General features: G+C 43.3%; 1 protein-coding gene across 1 annotated transcript in view; it reads right to left on the bottom strand.

Moving 5' to 3' along the window:
* LOC124012228 (A-kinase anchor protein 9-like) overlaps positions 1 to 22,441 on the bottom strand; it is a 141,425-nt gene that overhangs the window by 109,009 nt on the left and 9,975 nt on the right. The window contains exons 2-8 of the mRNA XM_046325704.1: positions 10,444 to 10,722; positions 7,442 to 7,486; positions 6,816 to 6,875; positions 5,682 to 5,831; positions 4,934 to 5,089; positions 4,261 to 4,458; positions 953 to 3,997 (exon numbers count right to left, since the gene is read on the bottom strand). Of these exons, the coding sequence (XP_046181660.1) occupies positions 953 to 3,997; positions 4,261 to 4,458; positions 4,934 to 5,089; positions 5,682 to 5,831; positions 6,816 to 6,875; positions 7,442 to 7,486; positions 10,444 to 10,722 (3,933 nt within the window). The remainder of the gene's footprint in view (positions 1 to 952; positions 3,998 to 4,260; positions 4,459 to 4,933; positions 5,090 to 5,681; positions 5,832 to 6,815; positions 6,876 to 7,441; positions 7,487 to 10,443; positions 10,723 to 22,441) is intronic.

Here is a 22,441-nt window from a genome sequence, read left to right as displayed (position 1 = left end):
AACTTTTGACTGGTACTGGCAATGACACAAAATGGCTTCTCAACTTTTGAGCACTTACTCCCTGCAGAACGGAAAGAAACTATAATGTATACGTTTCTCTACATAAAAGCAAAGACGTTCCTTCGCTAGAAAAGGATATTCATGAGAGATAACAACATACGTCTTTTCATGGATCGTTTTAGCTTTGAAGATAAGAGCCTAGTCTATGAAGGCTGATTATAATTCTTACATAACTGCTTGAGTAAAGCCTAATGGTGATTTCAACTTAATAATTTAAATGCTCTGTGTGTTCATGCAACAGCCTCTCCTAGTCTTCAGAATCTCTGTGCATTGATCCAATTGATACCTCCCATTCAGCCTCTCCTGCTTTAAAATGAGTGGTATGCGTGGCCTGACAATCAATGACAAAATATTGAATATTTTTACCTAAGGATGTACTTCTGTTATTCACTGCCTATGAGAGCCAGCCTCTGTCGGGCACTTTGTAATCAAGCCCATCAGTCATTACAGATTGGCTGAATATTTTTTTTTTAACTGTTTAGTGCTAAACAGGCAAACCTCACCTCAGCCAGGTTTTTAAATAATTCAGTCTATGTAGTGTATGAACACAAATTCCATTCACCTGCATCGAGTAATGATCAACAGTTGTAAGATTTAACAAGGGAGTAATGATACATTGTTACATAGTACTGGTTATGATCATGATCAATTGTTTGCTGGTTATTTCAACAATAGTCAATTAGTGCATTGACATAAGACCAAAATGAATATACTCTATTAAACATTTTAACAGCTCAATCAGAAAGATAATTTCAGACTTATGAAAATGCAGGGATTGAGAGAGCTAGTGAGAGTGAAAGAGGAAAAAATAAAAGGCATGGCAATTATAGTTTCCATAGCGGGGGCTATTCCAGCTAAGAGACTGCAGCAGCAGCTGTGTGTGAATGCCTACCTGCTTCCCAACGCAGTCTCTCTCTCCGTCACCGTGGTACCCGTCTGTGGCGTCATCCTTCCCGGTCCTCTGCTGCGAGATCGACGGAACCTGGCTCTCCATCCGAGCCCGTGCGTCCCACTCTGCTGCAGCAGTAGCACCTCCAGCTTTGTTTCTCTCCGCCACCTCCTCCTTCTCCCTCTTCTCTTTTGTCTGGGCAGAGCTCTGGCGCTTCTTCTTTCCTCGTCGCTGCTGTGTCTTGCGCCTGTGTGACCCAGAGGCTGAAGGCTCCAAAGCGGAGCTACACTCAACAGGTCCCTCTCCAACAGTTGAGACCTGAGATGGGGCTGCAGATAGAGTTAGCGTTTGGCTCTGGTGCCAAGCCTCCGGGGTGTGTCGGAGGCGGTCTCGCTCTATTTCGGCGGCCTGTATGGAGGAGGGGAGGACCACTACCTCCCCTTGGAGAGATTCGATTTGGAGGTGATGATCCTCGATGGAGCAAGCTGGGGCTGCAGACTGAACAGGCTGCCCTCTCTGTTGGAGCTTCGCTTGGCTCTGAGCAGCTCTCCCTCCCTCCTCTCTCTGCAGTTCTATCTCTCCCTTTCTCTCCTTCAGAGTCTCCCACTCTCTTTCGAGCTCTTCCTCCAGGTTTTCATTTTGGGCGATTACCTCCTTGTTTTCTCTCCTGACCTGACTCAGCTCTACTTCCAGCTCATCCAATTCACCTTCTGTAACAGTCAGCTGCTCAGTAACTTTAGACAGCCTCATAGCCAGTTCCTCCTTCTCTGCCAGAGCTACCTTCAGCTTCTCCGTTAGCTCAATATTGTATTTTTCTATCGACGCACCGCAGTTGTCTTTGGACTTGTCCTCCATTTTGTTAGTTTCCTTGTTCTCCCTCAGCTCCTGAATCTGCGACTGGAGGCTAGCGAGTTTAGACTCATACACAAGTGTCTCCTTGAGAATCCTCTCCTCCAACTGCGCCTTTACCTCAACAAGGCACATGTACTCCTCCTTGAGCTCCTGATAGTTCACCTCAAAGTTCTTTTCTGCAAAAGAGAATGTATTCCTCTGCTTTTCAATCTCCTCTTGAAACTCCACTACTTGTCTCTGCTTTTGTTCATTTTCTATCATGAAGGATTGGATTTTTTCCATTTTGGACTCCACTTCCTCTTTCATGGCGTTGTTGGTTTCCATCAAAATCCTCTTTTCAGATTCCTGCTTCCTCCACTTATTGTCCCAGCTCTTTTCTTGCTCTTTGGACTGGTTTTCTAGCAGCTCATTCTTTTTCAGCAGCATTTGGATTTCCCTCTCCATTCTGACCCTTTCTTCTCCACCCTTTCTCAATTCCTCAACTTGAACATCCTTGAGTTGCACCACCAGCTCTTCGGCTTTCGAGCTGTGCAGCGCCATCTTCAAGTCATCTTTCAGTGCAAAGATTTGGTGCAACAGCTCATCCCGCTCGTCCTTGTACACGTTTTGCAACTCCTCCAGAGCCCGGCCATGCCGGATGGATGCCTCGTTAAGGAGATTCTCTGTGTTGAGCTGGTTCTCCCTTTGGAGGTCTTCCCGAAGGAGAATGAGCTCTTCCTCGTGGCTGAAGAGGAGCTGTGTCCTCAGCCTCTCCAGTTCTGCCTCCTGTGACTCAGCCATGCGGTCCAGCACTGCATCCTTCTCCCGCTCCATCATCTCCAGTTTGATCTTGTAGTTGGTTGTCTCCGACTCATGCTTGGCCTCGATCTCTACTGCCGACTCCGCAGCGGTGGCTAGCTGAGCCTTCAGGTCATCGATGGTTTCCTGGAGGAGCTGCAGCTCGCCCTGAAGACTCTCACGGACAGCGATGTTCTTGGAGGCCTGCTCCACCTTGGACCGGGCTGAGCGGAGGTCATGGAGGTGGTCAACCACCTGACCCTGGAGGTTGAGCTTCTCCTGTGCCACTTGGGACAGCTCCTGTCTGGTCTTCTCACGGAGCACCTGGGCCTCTTGGAGCCTCTGCTGAAGCACTACGATCTTGCCCTTGAGCTCGATCACCACCTCGGGACTAGGTCTGGTCACGGATTGCTGGGATTTCAGAAGCTCTAGCTCCTTGCGATGCTGCGCCGTGACCCGCTCCAGAGCCGCAGAGTGCTGCAAGCGAAGCTCCTGCTTCATCTGGACTATCTGCTCACCGTACATCTCGTCTAGCTCCGTCCTGAGATGATCCAGCCTGCGGGCTGAGTCCTCCTCCATCCTCTGGAGGGTGTCACACTCTGACACGCTGCCCTGGTGGCATCGCTTCTGGAGGTCTTCCACGCTACCCATCAGCTGCTGGATCTCGCTGGAGGACATCCGCTCCTTCTGCCTGGAGGCTGAGAGTTCGCCCCTGCAGGACTCCAGCTCTACCCTACAGCTCTCAAGCTCACCCTTACTGCTCTCCAGCTCAACCCTACAACTAACCAACTCACCCTTACTGCTCTCCAGCTCAAACCTAAAGCTATCCAGCTCACCCTTACTGCTCTCCAGCTCAATCCTACAGCTATACAACTCACCCTTACTGCCCTCCAGCTCAACCCTACAGCTATTCAACTGATTCGTAGTACTCTCTAAATCCCTCTTACAGTTATCCAAGTTACTCTTACAGCTCTCCAGCTCTTGGGCCTTTGCGGTAATTTGCTGGTTGAGGTCGTTTAAGCATTTCTCAGAGGTTGTCAACTCATCCTTTAACTGGTGGAGGGAGGAGTCATGTTCTGACATGACTCTCTTTTGCTCAGCGATCAGCAGTTCTTTCTCGTTCAACTTTTGTGCAAAAGTCTCCTCAGTCATTCTTCCCACCTGTGCAAGCTCCACCTTGAGCATGGTCAGTGTACGCTCATGTTCTGTTATTATTGCAGTTTGCTCTGAAATCAGCAGGTCTTTTTCATTTACCCTTTGGGCAAGTGACTCCTCAGCCCCTCTGCCCACATGTGTGAGATCTTTTCTAAGTTGCATTAGGGAACGCTCATGCTCTGCCATAATTCTCTCCTGTTTAGCAATCAACAGGTCTTTCTCATTTAACCTTTGTGCAAATGACTCTGCTGTTCTTCTTTCCACCTATGAGGAAAAGTAATTATTAGACATAAATGTAAAATGTAATTAAAGCCTCATATTTTAAACGACTGAAATAATTCTACAAACAGCCTTTAAACTAAATTGTTTTTTTGTAAGGTAATAATAATAAGAAATCTAAATCAGATTTTAAAACACACCTGGTAATCAACCACCTTTAAAACAGATCCATTAAATAGATCAAAACAAGCAGACGTTTTCACATGAATGACAGGCACTGACTAACACCAACTAGGCAGCCACCTCACCATCTCAGCCTCCTTGAGCCGGTGCTGGAGCTGGCTGATCTGCAGCAGCTGCTCCTCGTTCAACTCATGGTGCCCTCTGACCTGGCTGTCCATCTCCTCCAGCTGCTGCTGGTATTGGACAAGCTGCTGCTTGGCCTGCAGGAGGTCCTGCGCTGTGCTGCTGTGGCTGGTGTTCCTCAGCGTCTCACCTGCCTGCAGCTGTCAATCAAACCAGAGGGCGTTCATGTTCCCATGGAAATGACAGAAAACAACATCACCACCACATCTGTTGTATAATTATTAGGACGGTAATAAAATATATGAAAATGTTGATAGAGCAGGGAAAAGCTTCCGAGACAATAAGATGACATAGGAAAAATACGATATAATAGGACTGGTACAGGTATGTCTAACCTAGGGTTGGAAAATTCCTGTAACTTTCCCCAAATTCCCAGGTTTTCCAGAAATTCCAGATGATGGATACCCAGATTTCCTGCTTTTTCACACCCGTTTATGGGAATCTTCCAACCAAGTTCTCTGGAAAACCTGGGAATTATGGGAAAGTTACAACTAACCCTACGCTTGTCATGGGTTTCTACCTCACCTGCCTAATGTATTTTTCTTACTATATTATAGACTAGGGTGGGATAATATGTTATAGGGTAGTGTTATAGTCTATGCAAGAATGTCTTACCTGCTGGAACTGAATGTGCAGTTTCTGGCTCTGCTCAGTCATCTCCAGGAACTCCCTCATGACCTCATCCTTCTCTTTGCGAGACTGCTGCAGATTGGCTGTGAGTTGTGTGATGATGCCGTCGCGCTGCTTCAAGGCAGCCTCGAAGTCCTGCAGCTGGAGGATCAAAAAGAGTACATTGTGTATACCTTGCATAGTCAACGGCAGTGATTCACAAGTCACACTTTACTATGAGAAAGAAAATCGTACACTGGCTTGACAAAGTGTGGTCTCAACAATGGAAGTAGTTAGTTTGGGATATTTGAGGGTAAAGGAGTATGGGTGGTAATACGATCACAGATCAATGTTTTTAAACCAAACAAGAAAAGTGATGTATTCCATTGAAAAGGGAAATACCAACAATAGTTTATATGCACGTTACATGTGTGATATATTTCACTTGATATTTACAGAGTTCTCTCATATATTTGAGTAGTATTCTGAATATCAGAACATAAGAGAGCTCTCATATTGCTAATAACTTCGCTACCCTAACCATTTCTAAGCTGCATCCTCAACCAAAGGTCAGCCCAGCAGCGTGGGTAAGCAAGGCCAATCCCTTATGCAATCTGCTTGATGAATTAGACTCAAACATTTTTAATGTTATATGAACTTTTGCAGTTAACAGGGGAAGCAGGTTATTTACTTTTTTCTTTAACTACCAATTTGAATTCCTTCATACATACACAGAGTGCACATAGCACATTACCTGTTGCACGCCCTCTGTGCCGAAGGCCGCTCTAAATTCCTCCAGCTGTCGGCTCAGCTCCTCCACCACCAGAGTCTTGGCAGCCAGCTCTTCCTCCATGACCTGTACCCTTCCGCCCCTCGCCTCCTGCTGCACAGGGTCCACTTCCTCCTGTCGTGTGGGGGGTGACAATGGCTAGATGAGAAATAATCTAACATCCAAAATAGCCACAGAACAGAGGGGGGAAATGGTAGCTGTAGCTTGCTTTGCAAAAATTAGCATCCAAGACTGCCACAGAGCTGAGGGCGAAATAGTAGCTAGCTTAGCAAATAGCTCATCTCAAAAACCACTACTGAAGCAATTAGTTAGCATCCAAGACCGTCACAGAACTGAGGGGAATTATATAAATTTACCATTAAAGAGCACAGTGCTGGCAATGGTTCCCTCTTTCGCATTAGCTCTGTATTTCACTACTGTTACCTTATCTGTCACACTTCCCTTTTTCTTTCTACCTAGTTCTCTTCTTTTCGTTCTCAGAATGGTTTTAACTTCTTAACTCTCAAACAAAATCACAGTCAATTACTTAATTTGCTGTTTTTCTCAGCCTCTAACCCCTCTTTCTTACCATCCCTCGCTCTTCCTACCTGAAAATGGCAAGATTACGTGTGATTTAGCAAATGAGCAGCTCTTGTATAATTGTCCAACGCCCCCTTCTCTAGCCACTTCACCACTCCATCCCCAATCTCTTTTTCGACTTCTCTTCCTCCCTGTTTTCCTCTTTCTCTTCTGACTTCCAGAGTAATTTGCACCTCTGAAATGTCAATTTCCCTACTCCCCATCCCTGCTGTTAAACTGGGGAGTGGAAGTTAAAGGATGACAGCAGCAGCCCGCCGACAATGCTGCTGTTGCTGCTCTGCAGTCCTTCGCCTTCAAATTAAAGCCACTTCACAAGCTGAGGATCCCAGAAGCAAAGAATAAAAGGGACTTGGTTAGTGAGTTAGTCTGGGGTAAATCTCAGGGTTAGGAGGTCAGAATGCAGTGCGGAGACAGAGAAAACATGTTACATTTTCAAAAAAGAGTGCAGTCAGTGCAGAGGTGAGTTGGCTTGTTAACGAAAAACAGTGGCTCGTTGTCTAGTCAATTGTCATACTGTACCCAGATAAACTCCTTGGAAGTCTCCATTGGGATCTCGGTCATCTCAAGGCAGCCATTCACCTGTTAATTCACAATACTGTTTGGTAAAGCAGGAGGATTTCTTGGTTCAGCTTCCCATTGTTCACTCATGTACAAAGCACAGAGTGAAGGATGTAATTAAATGTGGTATTTTGGTTCCGTCGTACATGTCAGACTTAATGGAATGACTGCCGCCTTCTTCAAACCATTAAACTTGGTGTCAGAGGCAGAGCTTTTAATGGCGGCCATGTAGAAGAGGGGGAGGTGAGAGGTGCGCCATGACTACTTTGACTTGTCAAGTTCAGATAAATGACAGAAGGAGACTTGGAGAGCTGAGAGTGCCTGGCAACAAGCTAGCCAAGTCACGTGGTCTGTTCCAAGAGGAAACCTGGGAAAAGGCAGGACCTAAGCCCCTAATCCTCAACAGCAGAAGCCCTCAGTAACAGATCTATGGTCAGTTTACCCTTTGTCAAATCTGAACCAAATACTTAAGGTGAGGAAATAAGACATTTTGCAATTTGGGTGAACTATCCCTACAAGTACAGTATATTAACACCAATAAAAAGAGTGTTCTCTGTTTGTTGTAAACTATGACAAAAGTAACTCACCTCGGAGGAGTAGTCTTCGGCTGTGGTGGACACTTCACTATCTGGCTGCCATAGGAAACAACAGGAGGATTCATCAGACTCACCATAATAGGCCCACCGTGTGTCACCAGAACAAGTGGCCCACACAAACACAGCCCCACCAGCGGAGCAGAGTGGATTGCATTACAATACAACAAGAAGAAGGAAAAACAAAGCTTGAAAGTGCATTAAAACTGAAGGACCATAACTACATGAGTCAACAGTTTTAGCTAAAACAAGCCCATCCTAGGTCAACATTGTGTGTACAGTTAGTATTCTGTTTGACAGTCCCATTACTTCAAGAGTGAAAGTACAGTGAGAGAGGGACATTCTGGGGGAGCAGTTCATGATATGACAAGCCTATTGTTCTCTCATTTCCATTCTGTCTTTGTGTGGCAAGTTCTTGTCAGTTTCTGGAGAAGAATAAGTCAATAATGGCGATGTCAAATGCTGTCTGCCCCTTTGACCTAGATCCAATGGGGCATTTTGGAAACATGCTGTGCCACATTCAATTACGGGCCGCAACCTACTTTTTATTCAATTGAATAATGGCAGATCATTAGAGTCTTTTCTATAAATGGGCTAATTTCACTTTAACAAGATAAAAAGTTAGAACACTATGGGGCAAGACGAGGAGAAATTAAATGAGAGGTTTTATTGTCCGAGTTAAATGGCACATTAGGCCAATAGTTCCTTTTCATGAGGATCGAGAATGGCTTTGGTATCGGCAACAGTCTAGCCTATATTGCTTGGACTGCTTGTTGAATTCTGGTGATTCTAGGGAAAGGTAGAATAGGAAACGGCATTGGATGTAGCTTAGTAGCAACACTAGATGTCATTTTTTTGCAAGCATGAAACGTAAACAATTTGACACTTCTCTTTAAGAAATCACATGTCCAAGATCCTGTGGGGGATTGGAATAACATTTATCTAGGTTAGGCCTATCACTTGACAATTATGAAATCGGAAACGTGAATATGAATTTCAAAGATAGTCAAGCAGCTTATCATGGATTTGACTGTATCAGGACGTCAAAACATCAGATAATCAGCCTCTATTATACCACTTGTGTCAGATGGGAAATGCAGTTCATCCGTTTAAGATATGCGCAGGTGAGAGACTATACAACAGGTTAGCGCTCACACAGATCTTTGTGAAGCCATCTATCTATACAAGTGCTCTGGAGGTGAACACTTTGAAGCTGGTGTTTCCACAGCAACCCCTCACTGCAAGGGAAGTTGCATGGCTACTAGGAACGTCGGTGTTAATTCAATGGTGCGCCCTGGGCCAATTACACCCTTTGTCTTGGGTATGAAAACAAATTGTGAGAAGACAGACAAAAAAATGTAAAAGTGTCAACTGAATGTTTGAACCGTTTATCAGTCTCATTATTACAAATATGGATTCAGATGAGTCCGAATTCAACGGCATGAGTCCAAACTCATGAGCACCTTGGACCTATGAACATTTTACCATTAAAATGACAGAAGTGGCAATTCGTGACAAACAGTTAGGCACGGTGCTGATCAAAATGTCTGCATGCCGACAGAAATACAGTAGTCACGATGGAAAAAGTGCTGAGCTATACCTCAAGAATACTGACCACCAAAAGAAAAAACCGGCAGCAGCCACTCTATTCAATCACCTCCAGGTCCGTTTTGTGCTACAAGGCCACGAAGCTTTCCAACACTACAATGAGGCGGCTCAACCTGTTTAAAGGCAAATGTATGTTGCCATGGCAACCCATCATTTCCCAGTCACATTCGGGCGACAAGGGGAGGAAAAAAATGTGTGTGGTTTTTCAGCAACAGAGGGAATGAAAATGATTAATGCTGTTCGTGACACAAGTGCTACAAAAGAACAGAAGGGAGGGAGGAAAGGGGAGTTTGCATTGTTCGGCGTAGGTGGAATGCGGAATTGGGGGTGGCATGGTACATGCACCTTGTTCGACACCTGCGGATAAGCTCAAGGTTGTGAGGGGCTTCCCGATTGTCTTTGAAACGCATTAAATATTTCACATTGACGATGTAACGGCGAGTCGAGTTAAATTAATAACGGCAGACTAAGGCGGTCATTTGAAAGAGGGAGAGATTGATTGAGCGAGCGAGCTTGCAATGAAGCAATTAAAAACAAATGTCTGAAAAGCTGGGAAAAGCAGCCTGAACAATTATTATTTTGCTCATTATCTAACCAGAGTTGAAGAAAAACAAAACACACTAAATAATACTTTAACCCAGCACAATAACAATATTCACAAATAGAAAGAGATGCAGTTTGCCAGCTGTAACTTCAAATTCTGCTAAAAAAGGTGTTGTGATTCAGCAAATCAAGAGCTTACAGGGACACTTATTGGCTACTCCACTGTTTAATATTGAACCATTGAAAATCGGCACGCACAAAAGTAGCTCATGGCAACTGCATAGGTTACTTCAGGTTACTACTTGTTTGATATCTGCTCAAATGGATTCAGACAATGGCTTTGATGCAACAAAATGTGAATCGCTTATCAGGGTCATTGAATATCTCTCTGTATGCGTTATAACCAAAACCTTTTTATGTCATGTTTGGACCACTATATTTTGCATTTGTATTTATCTACTGTAATATTCTATTTAACATTGACATTTTAGTAAATTAGCAGACACTCTCCGGAGCATCTTACAGTAGTGGGTGTATACATTTTCATACTTTTTCAAGCCAAGCAAACAAAAATGTGCACCTTAAAACTGTAGAAATGCTTTAGAAATAAAATAGTATATTTAGCATTAATTCATATTTGTGATTGAAGTTACCATGATATTTTACTAGGTGATCAGTATGGGACAATACAGGAAGCCACAGAAATATCGGGCCAATACTGCTTACAATACATCTCTACCATAGTATCAGCAAAAGAAAGATCATAGCACTAACGTACATGATTCAACTAATCTAAGTCTTGAGCAGTAAATTAGCTCAATAAGTCCAGTGGTTTTTGGCCTTACCTCTATGGTGTACGTCTGGTCGTGTTTGACAGGCTCACCACAACGCAGTGTCCTAGCGAAGGTAAACTCTGTGGTGGGGGGGTCCGGTTCACCTCTTCCTCCTCCTACCACCCCCCTATTCCCCGACACCTCTTCCCCTACCGACTGATCCAACTCCTGCTCGGCCTCCCCTCTCCCCGGTCCATCTCCACCTGGGTCGTCGTCTGTTTCTCTCCTCTTTTTCTTCTTCTGCTTCTTCTGTCTGTCTGCGTGAGCTTTCCTCTGCCGGTACTCAGCCAACTGGGGTCACACAGGGAGAACAGGGAAGAAGGACAGACAAAAAGGCAAGGCAGGGTCAGTGAGGTTAAATACAGAGATTACAGTGTGTCTGCGCTGTTTAAGAGGCAGCCCAACAAACTTGGCTAAATTCTAGGTTTAAGGCCAAATGCTATGCTACACTGAACACTGACTATTTACCAAAACAAACTACGCTAAATGCTACACTTTACATTCCTTCAAAAAAGCAAGCACAATCAACTTCAAATGATCTTTGATCATTAGTTCAATTAGCCTTTTCTGTAAGATTAGGCCTACCCAAGAATCAACTACTGCTCAAATTCAATAATTGTCAGGGGGTAAAAAAATTGCAAAGCAGAATAATACTTACAGTAGTGCTACATAACTTGGTAAACCTGGTGTGAAACATTGCATGTGTCCCCGGAGCTATCAACCTCCGATGCGATTGTGAATCCTTGCCGTACATAGGCCCATAATAAACAAGTTTGCTTCCTGTTGTGGCTCCCCCTGATCTTTTAAATACCCATTAAAAGGACCATTTTTTAAAACTTCCTAGACGTCAAACATCTAATGACTGAAACGCATGGGTAATTGGGTGTATGGATGAGCCGCAGTTTTCACCCACCGTAAAGCTTTTACCGTTTCAAATGATCCTCCCTTTCCTAAATATTAGTGTGCAAAGTGATGTCTTTAGGAACAAAGGGAAGAAAAACTGTTTGGCTCGGCAAGGTTGAACACGTCTGCATCTATGAAAGTCTCGAAAGATGGCCAAACGCTAATTGAGTGAATGGCGGTTTTGGGATTATCTAAATGATCCCCAGTTTACAATTGGTTTATTCATCCTACTCCTCTGTAACTATTCCCCAGGTTGCTGTAAATGAGAATGTTTTCTCAGTCAACTTACCTGGTAAAATAAGGGTTAAATAAATTGTATTTAACCATATATATTTCACACACACACTACCAGGCAAAAGTTTGGACAGACCTACTCATTCAAGTTTATTTTGGATCATTTCCTATATTTGTAGAATAATAGTGAGTACTTTGAAAAAACACATCTGGAATCATGTAATAACCAAACAAGTATTAAACAAATCCAAATAGATTTTATATTTGAGATTCTTCAAAGAGCCACCCTTTGCCTTGATGACAGCTTTGCACACTTTTGGCCTTCTCTCAACCAGCTTCATGAGATAGTCACCTGGTATGCATTTCAATTAACAGGTATGCCTTGCTAAAAGTGCATTTGTGGAAGATATTCCCTTAATGCGTTTGAGCCAATAAGTTGTGTTGTGACAAGGCAGGGGTTGTATACAGAAGATATCCCTATTTGGGAAAAGACCTAGTCCATATTATAGAAAGAATATTTCAAATAAGCAAAGAGAAACGACCGACCATCGTTACTTTAAGACATGAAGGTCAGTCCATCCCGAAAATGTCAAGAAATTTCTTCAAATTAAATCTCAAAAACCATCAAGCGCTATGATGAATCTGGCTCTCATGAGGACGGCCACAGGGAAGGACGACCTAGAGTTCTCTGCTGCAGAGGAAAAGTTCATTAGAGTTACCAGCCTCAGAAATTGCAGCCCAAATAAATCCTTCAGAACTCAAGTAACAGACATCTCAACATCAACTGTTCAGAGGAGACTGCGTGAATCAGGCCTTTATGGTAAAATTTCTGTTAAGAAACAACTACTAAAGGATACCAATAATAAGAAGAGACTTGCTTGGGCCAAGAAACACAAGCAATGGACATTAAGACCGGTGGATATCTGTCCTTTTGTCCGATGAGTCCCAATTTGAGCTATTTGGTTACAACAAATACAGCTGTGTCTTTGGAAGCAGAGTAGGTGAACGGATGATCTCTGCATGTGTGTTTACCACCGCGAAGCATGAAGGTGGTGTGATGGTGCTTTGCTTGTGACACTGTGTGATTTATCCCGTCTGGTTTGCGCTTAGAGGGACTATCATTTGTTTTTCAACAGGACAATAAACCAAAACACACCTCCAGGCTGCGTAAGGTCTATTTAACCAAGGAGAGTGACGGATTGCTGCATCAGATGACCTGGCCTCCACAATCACCCGACCTCAACCCAATTTGAGATGGTGAGTTGGACCACAGAGTGAAACAAAATCAGCCAACAAGTGCTCAACATATGTGGGAACTCCTTCCAGACAGTTGGAAAAGCATTCCAGGTGATCAAGGCAAAGGATGGCTACTTTGAAGAATCTAAAATATATTCTTTTTTGGGGACTACATGACTCCATGTGTTATATTATGTTTTGATGTCTTCACTATTATTCTACAATTTAGAAAATAGTGAAAATAAAGAAAAACCCTTGAATGAGTAGGTGTCCAAACTTTTGACTGGTACTAATGTGTATGTATGTTATGCACAGTGGGGGCAAAACAAATATTTAGTCAGCCACCAATTGTGCAAGTTCTCCCACTTAAAAAGATGAGACGCCTGTAATTTTCATCATAGGTACACTTCAACTATGACAGACAAAATGAGAAAAAAAATCCAGAAAATCACATTGTAGGATTTTTAATGAATTTATTTTCAAATTATGGTGGAAAATATGTTTTTGCCCCACTGTATGTATGTTATGTAATGTATGTATACACTCTCTTTCTAGACTAAAATCCAATTAATACTTGATCCGGAAATGTGTTTGGAGGCTCCATATGGAGGGTGTGTTGTAATTGCGGAACCCGAGAGGCAAGCAGAGGCCAAATCAACCTCCGTACCGCATCTCCATGTACCACACAAATTTTGGAACAATGCGGAGGGCTCTGTATAGCTCTGCATTGACATGATTGGTTGAAGGTAGGTGGAGGCAGTAGGTCCTGCAGAAAGCACAAACTCACTTCCTTGACAACAACTCTGCACCGCCCAGTAAGCGCAAGAAGTATGAATGCCCTGACTTCCGTTGAGGCCATATCACATTAAATGCTGCCATCGGAAAGACCATGCGCCCAGATGCACACAATCTCTCCAGAATGCATTCTCCCGACAATTTGTGCACATTCATTGTTTCATAACTTCATTGTGTGAATTGTTTGCATTTGATTGTTAGTGTATATCAACTCCCCATTACATATATCACCAGCAGTACATTTACAATGAATTCCTAACCTACAATGTTTGTTAATTTGGTTATGGTAATTTCTGTTAATTCATTCAATATTATTATTCCAGTCTTCCCCTTATCATTGTCAGAGTGGACACATTCTTTGCAGAGCGCACAACCTATGCTACACTTATGAGGAACACGTTTAGGCTCATTTCATTCCATTTAAGAGTTTTGTCAATTTAGTCAGTGTCTTTTGTTTGGAGCACTCCTGTCAGGAGTTAGGACAAGCACTCATTGAAATAGGCCTACAAGCTACCGTGGCTGCGCACAAAGGTAGGCATACAAATGTGCCCATTTGGTGTTTCTGATAGGCTTTATTAACGCACCACCACTAATGACCTGTGGAGCTTCTCAAAGGAATGTTTTCTTCACTTCAAACAGCAAGCACACGAAGTATCTCTCTACATCCATTGAGAATGACAATAGTTCCTCAACGTTTTTGAAAAATCTTTCCAGCTCTCTCCCTTTCGATAACAACTTAGCATGAAAGGGAAAAAATGTCATGCTCTGATCCAGTGGAAATGTCATAAAATAGGACTACCTGATTACTTCTTATCAGTGCTCGACTGAAATAGGTTCTGGTACCCATTTTGGGTGCTGGTACTGTTTATATTTAGGTGCAGGTGCTCCACAAGTCTTTTGAGCTAATAGTCTATAAAAGGAACAGGAGCTCTAGCAGTAGAACATTTAAGGGGCCGATGGTTAGCTCTGGTAAACTCCTGCCAACTCAAGCACTGCTTCTTATCCCCTGCGCAAATAGCCTACAGCTGTGTCTGTTCTGAGCTCACTGGCACAGGACTCTGTGGGCCCAGAATATTTTACACAATGTTGCAAGTTTGCTAGTGCACGCTTCAGCCGGACCCAAGTTAATAGTTGATAGCAGACAGCCCATGTGTAGCCAATGTGATTTATAGGATATTTATTTTTAAGGATATTTCAGGATATTTTCTACCTGCAGGCTGCAATGTTTTTATTTGTTGGCTTTATGTAGGCTATTTTTACATAGTTGGTAATGGCAATAGAAGTTCCTTTTTAGGTTTGTATCATTTTCATTTGGTTACCATTTTGACGAACCACATGACAATGATTTTGAGATATGAAGACGTTATTATAAATTAAATTAAACTCACGAAAATGTGCATATGAAAACCATAACTGGCACGCAGATCGGTAGAAATGGTAAGATAAATTGGCATTCCATGTGAGAAAGGTTGCCGACTCCTTGTGTAGCCTATTAGCGGCAACGTCAGGAGAGCAAAGGTAGAATCTGTGAAAGCCAGCAGGAGCGGGAGGAGAAAAGTTGGGTCAGGTTAAGTTACTTTTCATTCTGGTTATCTAGATCTCTGGCGCCCTCAAGACATTTGTCTTATTTAATCAAACCATAAGCTTAAAGCAACACATTTTTTATTTTATTTTTAACATATGTTAAAAAAAATATAAAAAAAAATATATATATATATTTTTAAACACGTTTAAACATTTCGACCAATCGATAGGTCGAAGGAACAGATGACTTACGGTCGACCAAGATATATACACTGCTCAAAAAAATTAAGGGAACACTAAAATAACATCCTAGATCTGAATGAATGAAATATTATTAAATACTTTTTAAAAACTTTTTTCTTTACATAGTTGAATGTGCTGACAACAAAATCACACAAATTATCAATGGAAATCAAATTTATCAACCCATGGAGGTCTGGATTTGGAGTCCCACTCAAAATTAAAGTGGAAAACCACACTACAGGCTGATCCAACTTTGATGTAATGTCCTTAAAACAAGTCAAAATGAAGCTCAGTAGTGTGTGTGGCCTCCACGTGCCTGTATGACCTCCCTACAATGCCTGGGCATGCTCCTGATGAGGTGGCGGATGGTCTCCTGAGGGATCTCCTCCCAGACCTGGACTAAAGCATCCGCCAACTCCTGGACAGTCTGTGGTGCAACGTAGCGTTGGTGGATGGAGCGAGACATGATGTCCCAGATGTGCTCAATTGGATTCAGATCTGGGGACTGGGCGGGCCAGTCCATAGCATCAATGCCTTCCTCTTGCAGGAACTGCTGACACACTCCAGCCACATGAGGTCCAGCATTGTCTTGCATTAGGAGGAACCCAGGGCCAACCGCACCAGCATATGGTCTCACAAGGGGTCTGAGGATCTCATCTCGGTACCTAATGGCAGTCAGGCTACCTCTGGCGAGCACATGGAGGGCTGTCCAGCCCCCCAAAGAAATGCCACCCCACACCATGACTGACCCACCGCCAAACCGGTCATGCTGGAGGATGTTGCAGGCAGCAGAACGTTCTCCACGGCGTCTCCAGACTCTGTCACGTCTGTCACATGTGCTCAGTGTGAACCTACTTTCACCTGTGAAGAGCACAGGTCGCCAGTGGCGAATTTGCCAATCTTGGTGTTCTCTGGCAAATGCTAAACGTCCTGCACGGTGTTGGGCTGGAAGCACAACCCCCACCTGTGGATGTCGGGACCTCATACCACCCTCATGGAGTCTGTTTCTGACCATTTGAGCAGACACATGCACATTTGTGGCCTGCTGGAGGTCATTTTGCAGGGCTCTGGCAGTGCTCCTCCTGCTCCTCCTTTCACAAAGGTGGAGGTAGCGGTCCTGCTGCTGGGTTGTTGCCCTCCTACGGCCTCCTCCACGTCTCCTGATGCACTGGCCTGTCTCCTGGTAGCGCCTCCATGCTCTGGACACTACGCTGACAGACACAGCAAACCTTCTTGCCACAGCTCGCATTGATGTGCCATCCTGGATGAGCTGCACTACCTGAGCCACTTGTTTGGGTTGTAGACTCAGTCTCATGCTACCACTAGAGTGAAAGCACCGCCAGCATTCAAAATTGACCAAAACATCAGCCAGGAAGCATAGGAACTGAGAAGTGGTCTGTGGTCACCACCTGCAGAACCACTCCTTTATTGGGGGATGTCTTGCTAATTGCCTATAATTTCCACCGGTCTATTCCATTTGCACAACAAATGTATTGTCAATCAGTGTTGCTTCCTAATTGGACAGTTTGATTTCACAGAAGTGTGATTGACTTGGAGTTACATTGTTCCCTTTATTTTTTTTGAGCAGTGTACACACACACACACAAAAAACGTCCCTCAGTGTGCAGTCCGCACCCACAAACGTAATTTCCCTCTGTGCACCAACAGCAGGGGGTCTGTACAGTTAATCGCCATAAGTGAATGCTGGCACTAATTACATGACTTGGACAGTAAAAGCCCTGATATCCATTATGGATGAAGGACTGGTGACAGCCACTGAGTGGGGTGAAGTGAGTGAGTGAGTTCAGTCAGTGAACTGAATGGCCGGCTATGGGAGCTGGGTGAAAGCAGGGGAGCTCACACAGCAGGCTATTATGGGCAGCAGATGTCACACGGCATGGCGAGCAACAGGTAGCCCCTGTTGCCAAGGATACTACACCCCACTTACCTGGGGGGGCTGACTGCACCGTCAGACAACGTAGCTTAAAAGAGGGCACATTTCCAGACTGAGGTTATCCTAAAGCACTAGACCTCAATGCAGCTCTACCTAGTGCATGCAGCTATATACAGTGGGGAGAACAAGTATTTGATACACTGCCGATTTAGCAGGTTTTCCCACTTACAAAGCATGTAGAGGTCTGTCATTTTTATCATAGGTACACTTAAGCTGTGAGAGGTGGAATCTAAAACAAAAATCCAGAAAATCACATTGTATGATTTTTAAGTAATTATTTTTCATTTTATTGCATGACATAAGTATTTGATCACCTTGTTTGTTACGTTTTTGTAAAACACGCTCTTTACATTGATCGTTTTGAAACTTTCTCTGCAAAGCTTAACTTTGATAAAGATTTTATATGGTCTATAATTGGTTTCTCTTTTTATTGTCCGTATCCTTTTTCAGCGTTATGATGTAACGGTCGGATATCATCTTCAGAAACGTGCATTAACTACATTGTGTGTGCTTTTTCTGATATGCATTCTTTAGACTTTTACTGAAGCCATTGTTGACATATTGAAAATTATGTGAAACCTTAGAAATATATGCAGAAATGCATTCCTCACACATGGCAGTAGGGTGTTTTTTGATAGAAAGATCAGAAGCTTGTTTATCCAGAATCTGTGACTACATGTAGGTAGAGTTATTAAAGTGACTATGGCCACATAACAGCAGATAGTAGCAGCGGTGTAAAAGAGGGAGGATGAAATGCAAATAGTCTGGGTAGCCATTTGATTAGATGTTCAGGAGTCTTATGGCTTGGTGTTAGAAGCCCCAAGTCTAAGACCAAAAGGCTCCTTGACAGCTTCTACCTCCAAGCCATAAGACTGCTGAACAATTAATCAACTGGTCACCGGACTATTTACATTGACACCCTCCTCCATTTGTTTTGTACACTGCTGCTACTCGTTTATTATGCATAGGCACGTCACCCCTACCTACATGTACAAATTACCTCAACTAACCTATACCCCTACACACTGACTCGGTACCGGTACACCCTGCATATAGCCTTGTTATTGAATAACATCAAGCGGTATGATGAAACTGGCTCTCATGAGGACGGCCACAGGAAAGGAAGATCCAGAGTTAACTCTGCTGCAGAGGATAAATTCATTATAATAACTGCACCTCAGATTGCAGCCCAAATAAATGCTTCACGGAGTTCAAGTAACAGACACATCTCAACATCAACTGTTCAGAGGAGACTTCAAGAAATCAGGTCTTGATGGTTGAATTGCTGCAAAGAAACCACTATTAATGGACACCAATAATAAGACTTGCTTGGTCTAAGAAACATGAGCAATGGCCATTAGACCAGTGTAAATATGTCCTTCCAGGTGAAGCTGGTTGAGAGATTATCAAGCGTGTGCAAAGAAAGCTGTCAAGGCAAAGGGTGGCTACTTTGAATATAAAATGTATTTTGATTAACACTTTTTTGGTTACTACTTGATCCCATATGTGTTATTTCATAGTTTTGATGTCTTCACTATTATTCTACATTGAAGAAAAACGTAAGAATAAAGAAAAAAGTAGTAGGTGTCCAAACTTTTGACTGGTACTATATATAAAAGACAAAAATGTACTTGTGTAGTTTATGCCCTTAGCCTTTGCATATATCATTATGTACAGTGGCTTCAGAAAGTATTCATACCCCTTAACTTATTCCACATTCTGTTATGTTACAGCCTGATTTCAAAATGTATTTATTTTTTAAATCCCCCTTGCCCATTTACAGACAATACCCCGTTAAGATAAAGTGAGAACATGTTTTCAGAATTGTTATCAAACGTATTAAAAAATTTAAAAATATATAATTTAGATAAGTATTTACACCTGAGTGAATACTTCATAGAAGCACCTTGGCAGTGATTAAAGCTGTGCGTATTTCTTTCAGTTGTGAGACTAAGAGCTTTGCCCACCTGGAATGTACAATATTTGCACATTCTTTGCTAGATAAACATTCAGGTTTTGGCATCGATTTGCAAGTAAATTTAAGTCAAAACTGTAACTCGGCCAGGAACATTCACTTTCTTCTTGGTAAGCAACTCCAGCGTAGATTTGGCCTTGTGTTTTAGGTTACTGTCCTGCTGAAATGTGAACTCATCTCCCAGTGTCTGGAAAAACTCCTCATTCCTTAACGATTTCAATCATATCCATTAAATGTTGCAGCGACCACTATGCTTGAAAATATGGAGAGTTGTACCCTTGTAATGTCTAGTATTGTATTTGCCCCAAACGTAACACTTTGTATTCAGGACAACAGTTAATTGCTTTTCCACATTTTTTGCAGTATTACTTTAGTGCCTTGTTGCAAACAGGATGCAAGTTTAAAACATTGTTTTTAAAATCTGTACATGCTACCTTTTTTAAATTTTCTCCCCCTTTTTCTCCCCAATTTCAATCCAATTACGATCTTGTCTCATTGCTGCAACTCCAACAGGCTCGGGAGAGGCAAAGGTTGAGTCATGCGTCCTCCGAAACATGACATGCCAAGCCGTGCTTCTCAACACCCGCTCGCTTAACCTGGAAGGCAGCCACACCAATGTGTCGTAGGATTAACAGTTCAATTGACAACCAAAGTCAGCTTGCAGGGACCCAGCCCGCCACAAGGAGTCACTAGAACGCAATGAACGAAGTAAAGCCCTCCCGGCCAAACCCTCACCTAACCGGGCTGACTGTGCACCACCCTATGGTACCTCCGGTCACGGCCGGTTGTGACACAGCCTGGAATCATATCAAATCAAATTTTATTTGTCACATACACATGGTTAGCAGAAGTTAATGCGAGTGTAGCGAAATGCTTGTGCTTCTAGTTCCGACAATGCAGTAATAACCAACAAGTAATCTAACTAACAATTCCAAAACTACTGTCTTATACACAGTGTAAGGGGATAAAGAATATGTACATAAAGATATATGAATGAGTGATGGTACAGAGCAGCATAGGCAAGATACAGTAGATGGTATCAAGTACAGTATATACATTTACATTACATTTAAGTCATTTAGCAGACGCTCTTATCCAGAGCGACTTACAAATTGGATACATATGAGATGAGTATGTAAACAAAGTGGCATAGTTAAAGTGGCTAGTGATACATGTATTACATAAGGATGCAGTAGATGATAGAGTACAGTATATACGTATAGATATGAGATGAATAAGGATGCTCTCGATTGTGCATCTGTAGAAGTTTGTGAGTGCTTTTGGTGACAAGCCAAATTTCTTCAGCCTCCTGAGGTGGAAGAGGCGCTGCTGCGCCTTCTTCACGACGCTGTCTGTGTGAGTGGACCAATTCAGTTTGTCTGTAATGTGTATGCCGAGGAACTGAAAACTTACTACCCTCTCCACTACTGTTCCATCGATGTGGATAGGGGGGTGTTCCCTCTGCAGTTTCCTGAAGTCCACAATCATCTCCTTAGTTTTGTTGATGTTGAGTGTGAGGTTATTTTCCTGACACCACACTCCGAGGGCCCTCACCTCCTCCCTGTAGGCCGTCTCGTCGTTGTTGGTAATCAAGCCTACCACTGTTGTGTCGTCCGCAAACTTGATGATTGAGTTGGAGGCGTGCGTGGCCACGCAGTCGTGGGTGAACAGGGAGTACAGGAGAGGGCTCAGAACGCACCCTTGTGGGGCCCCAGTGTTGAGGATCAGCGAGGTGGAGATGTTGTTGCCTACCCTCACCACCTGGGGGCGGCCCGTCAGGAAGTCCAGTACCCAGTTGCACAGGGAGGGGTCGAGACCCAGGGTCTCGAGCTTGATGACGAGCTTGGAGGGTACTATGGTGTTGAATGCCGAGCTGTAGTCGATGAACAGCATTCTCACATAGGTATTCCTCTTGTCCAGATGGGTTAGGGCAGTGTGCAGTGTGGTTGTGATTGCATCGTCTGTGGACCTATTTGGGTGGTAAGCAAATTGGAGTGGGTCTAGGGTGTCAGGTAGGGTGGAGGTGATATGGTCCTTGACTAGTCTCTCAAAGCACTTCATGATGACGGAAGTGAGTGCTACGAGGCGGTAGTCGTTTAGCTCAGTTACCTTAGCTTTCTTGGGAACAGGAATAATGGTGGCCCTCTTGAAGCATGTGGGAACAGCAGACTGGTATAGGGATTGATTAAATATGTCCGTAAACACACCGGCCAGCTGGTCTGCGCATGCTCTGAGGGCGCGGCTGGGGATGCCGTCTGGGCCTGCAGCCTTGCGAGGGTTAACATGTTTAAATGTTTTACTCACCTTGGCTGCAGTGAAGGAGAGTCCGCATGTTTTCGTTGCAGGCCGTGTCAGTGGCACTGTATTGTCCTCAAAGCGGGCAAAAAAGTTATTTAAGATGACCTGCGTAGTAGGTGTATAATGCCATCTGCAGTCTCAAAGATGGAGTAACTCTGATATTGTTTTGCAAACATTCTTTATCTAGGACAGACAGGTAATTAAGTCTTCAGTGCTTATTCCTATGCTACTCCAAGCACTTCAAAGCAAAACATTGGCTTGTTGGATAATAATTCTAGAGATTTCTGCATCAAGCATTCCATCATTGAGTTGTTTCACAAAAGGTCTAGGTTAGCTAATTCAGCCGCTGGCACCATTACAAGAGAGCGATTATCTGTTACTCAGTGTCACTGCTTATCCCCCACTGATACCAACAATAGATAAACACAATTAACATCGAACACCGTACCATACTAGGTTCAGTGTTTTGAGGCTTTCTATTTGATCAATTATGGCACATTGAGTAATGTTTGCTGTATGTGAGTAATGATTGTTCACTTAAGACAGATCACACTATAGATAGCTTGTTTTCTGTGCCCACTAGGCTACTGTGAATTTTATGTTGTTGTAACATGTAAGATCACACTATAGATAGCTTGTTTTCTGTGCCCACTAGGCTACTGTGAATTTTATGTTGTTGTAACAAGCACTGATTGAAAGACAATGAATAACGATCAACAGCAGATTCAATTAGGCGGTAGTGTAGTTATAGGCCTAAATACATGGGACCCGTATCACAATTGTAACACCCGTCTTTAATGCCAAGATGAATACTAGAATGACTTCGGCTATAGCATTAGATTCTCAAA

Source organism: Oncorhynchus gorbuscha, linkage group LG24 (genome assembly GCF_021184085.1).
Source record: "Oncorhynchus gorbuscha isolate QuinsamMale2020 ecotype Even-year linkage group LG24, OgorEven_v1.0, whole genome shotgun sequence".
NCBI classification, from domain to species: domain Eukaryota; kingdom Metazoa; phylum Chordata; class Actinopteri; order Salmoniformes; family Salmonidae; genus Oncorhynchus; species Oncorhynchus gorbuscha.
Note: the sequence above shows the minus strand (reverse complement) of the source record. Positions and strands in the feature narration are given on the sequence as shown.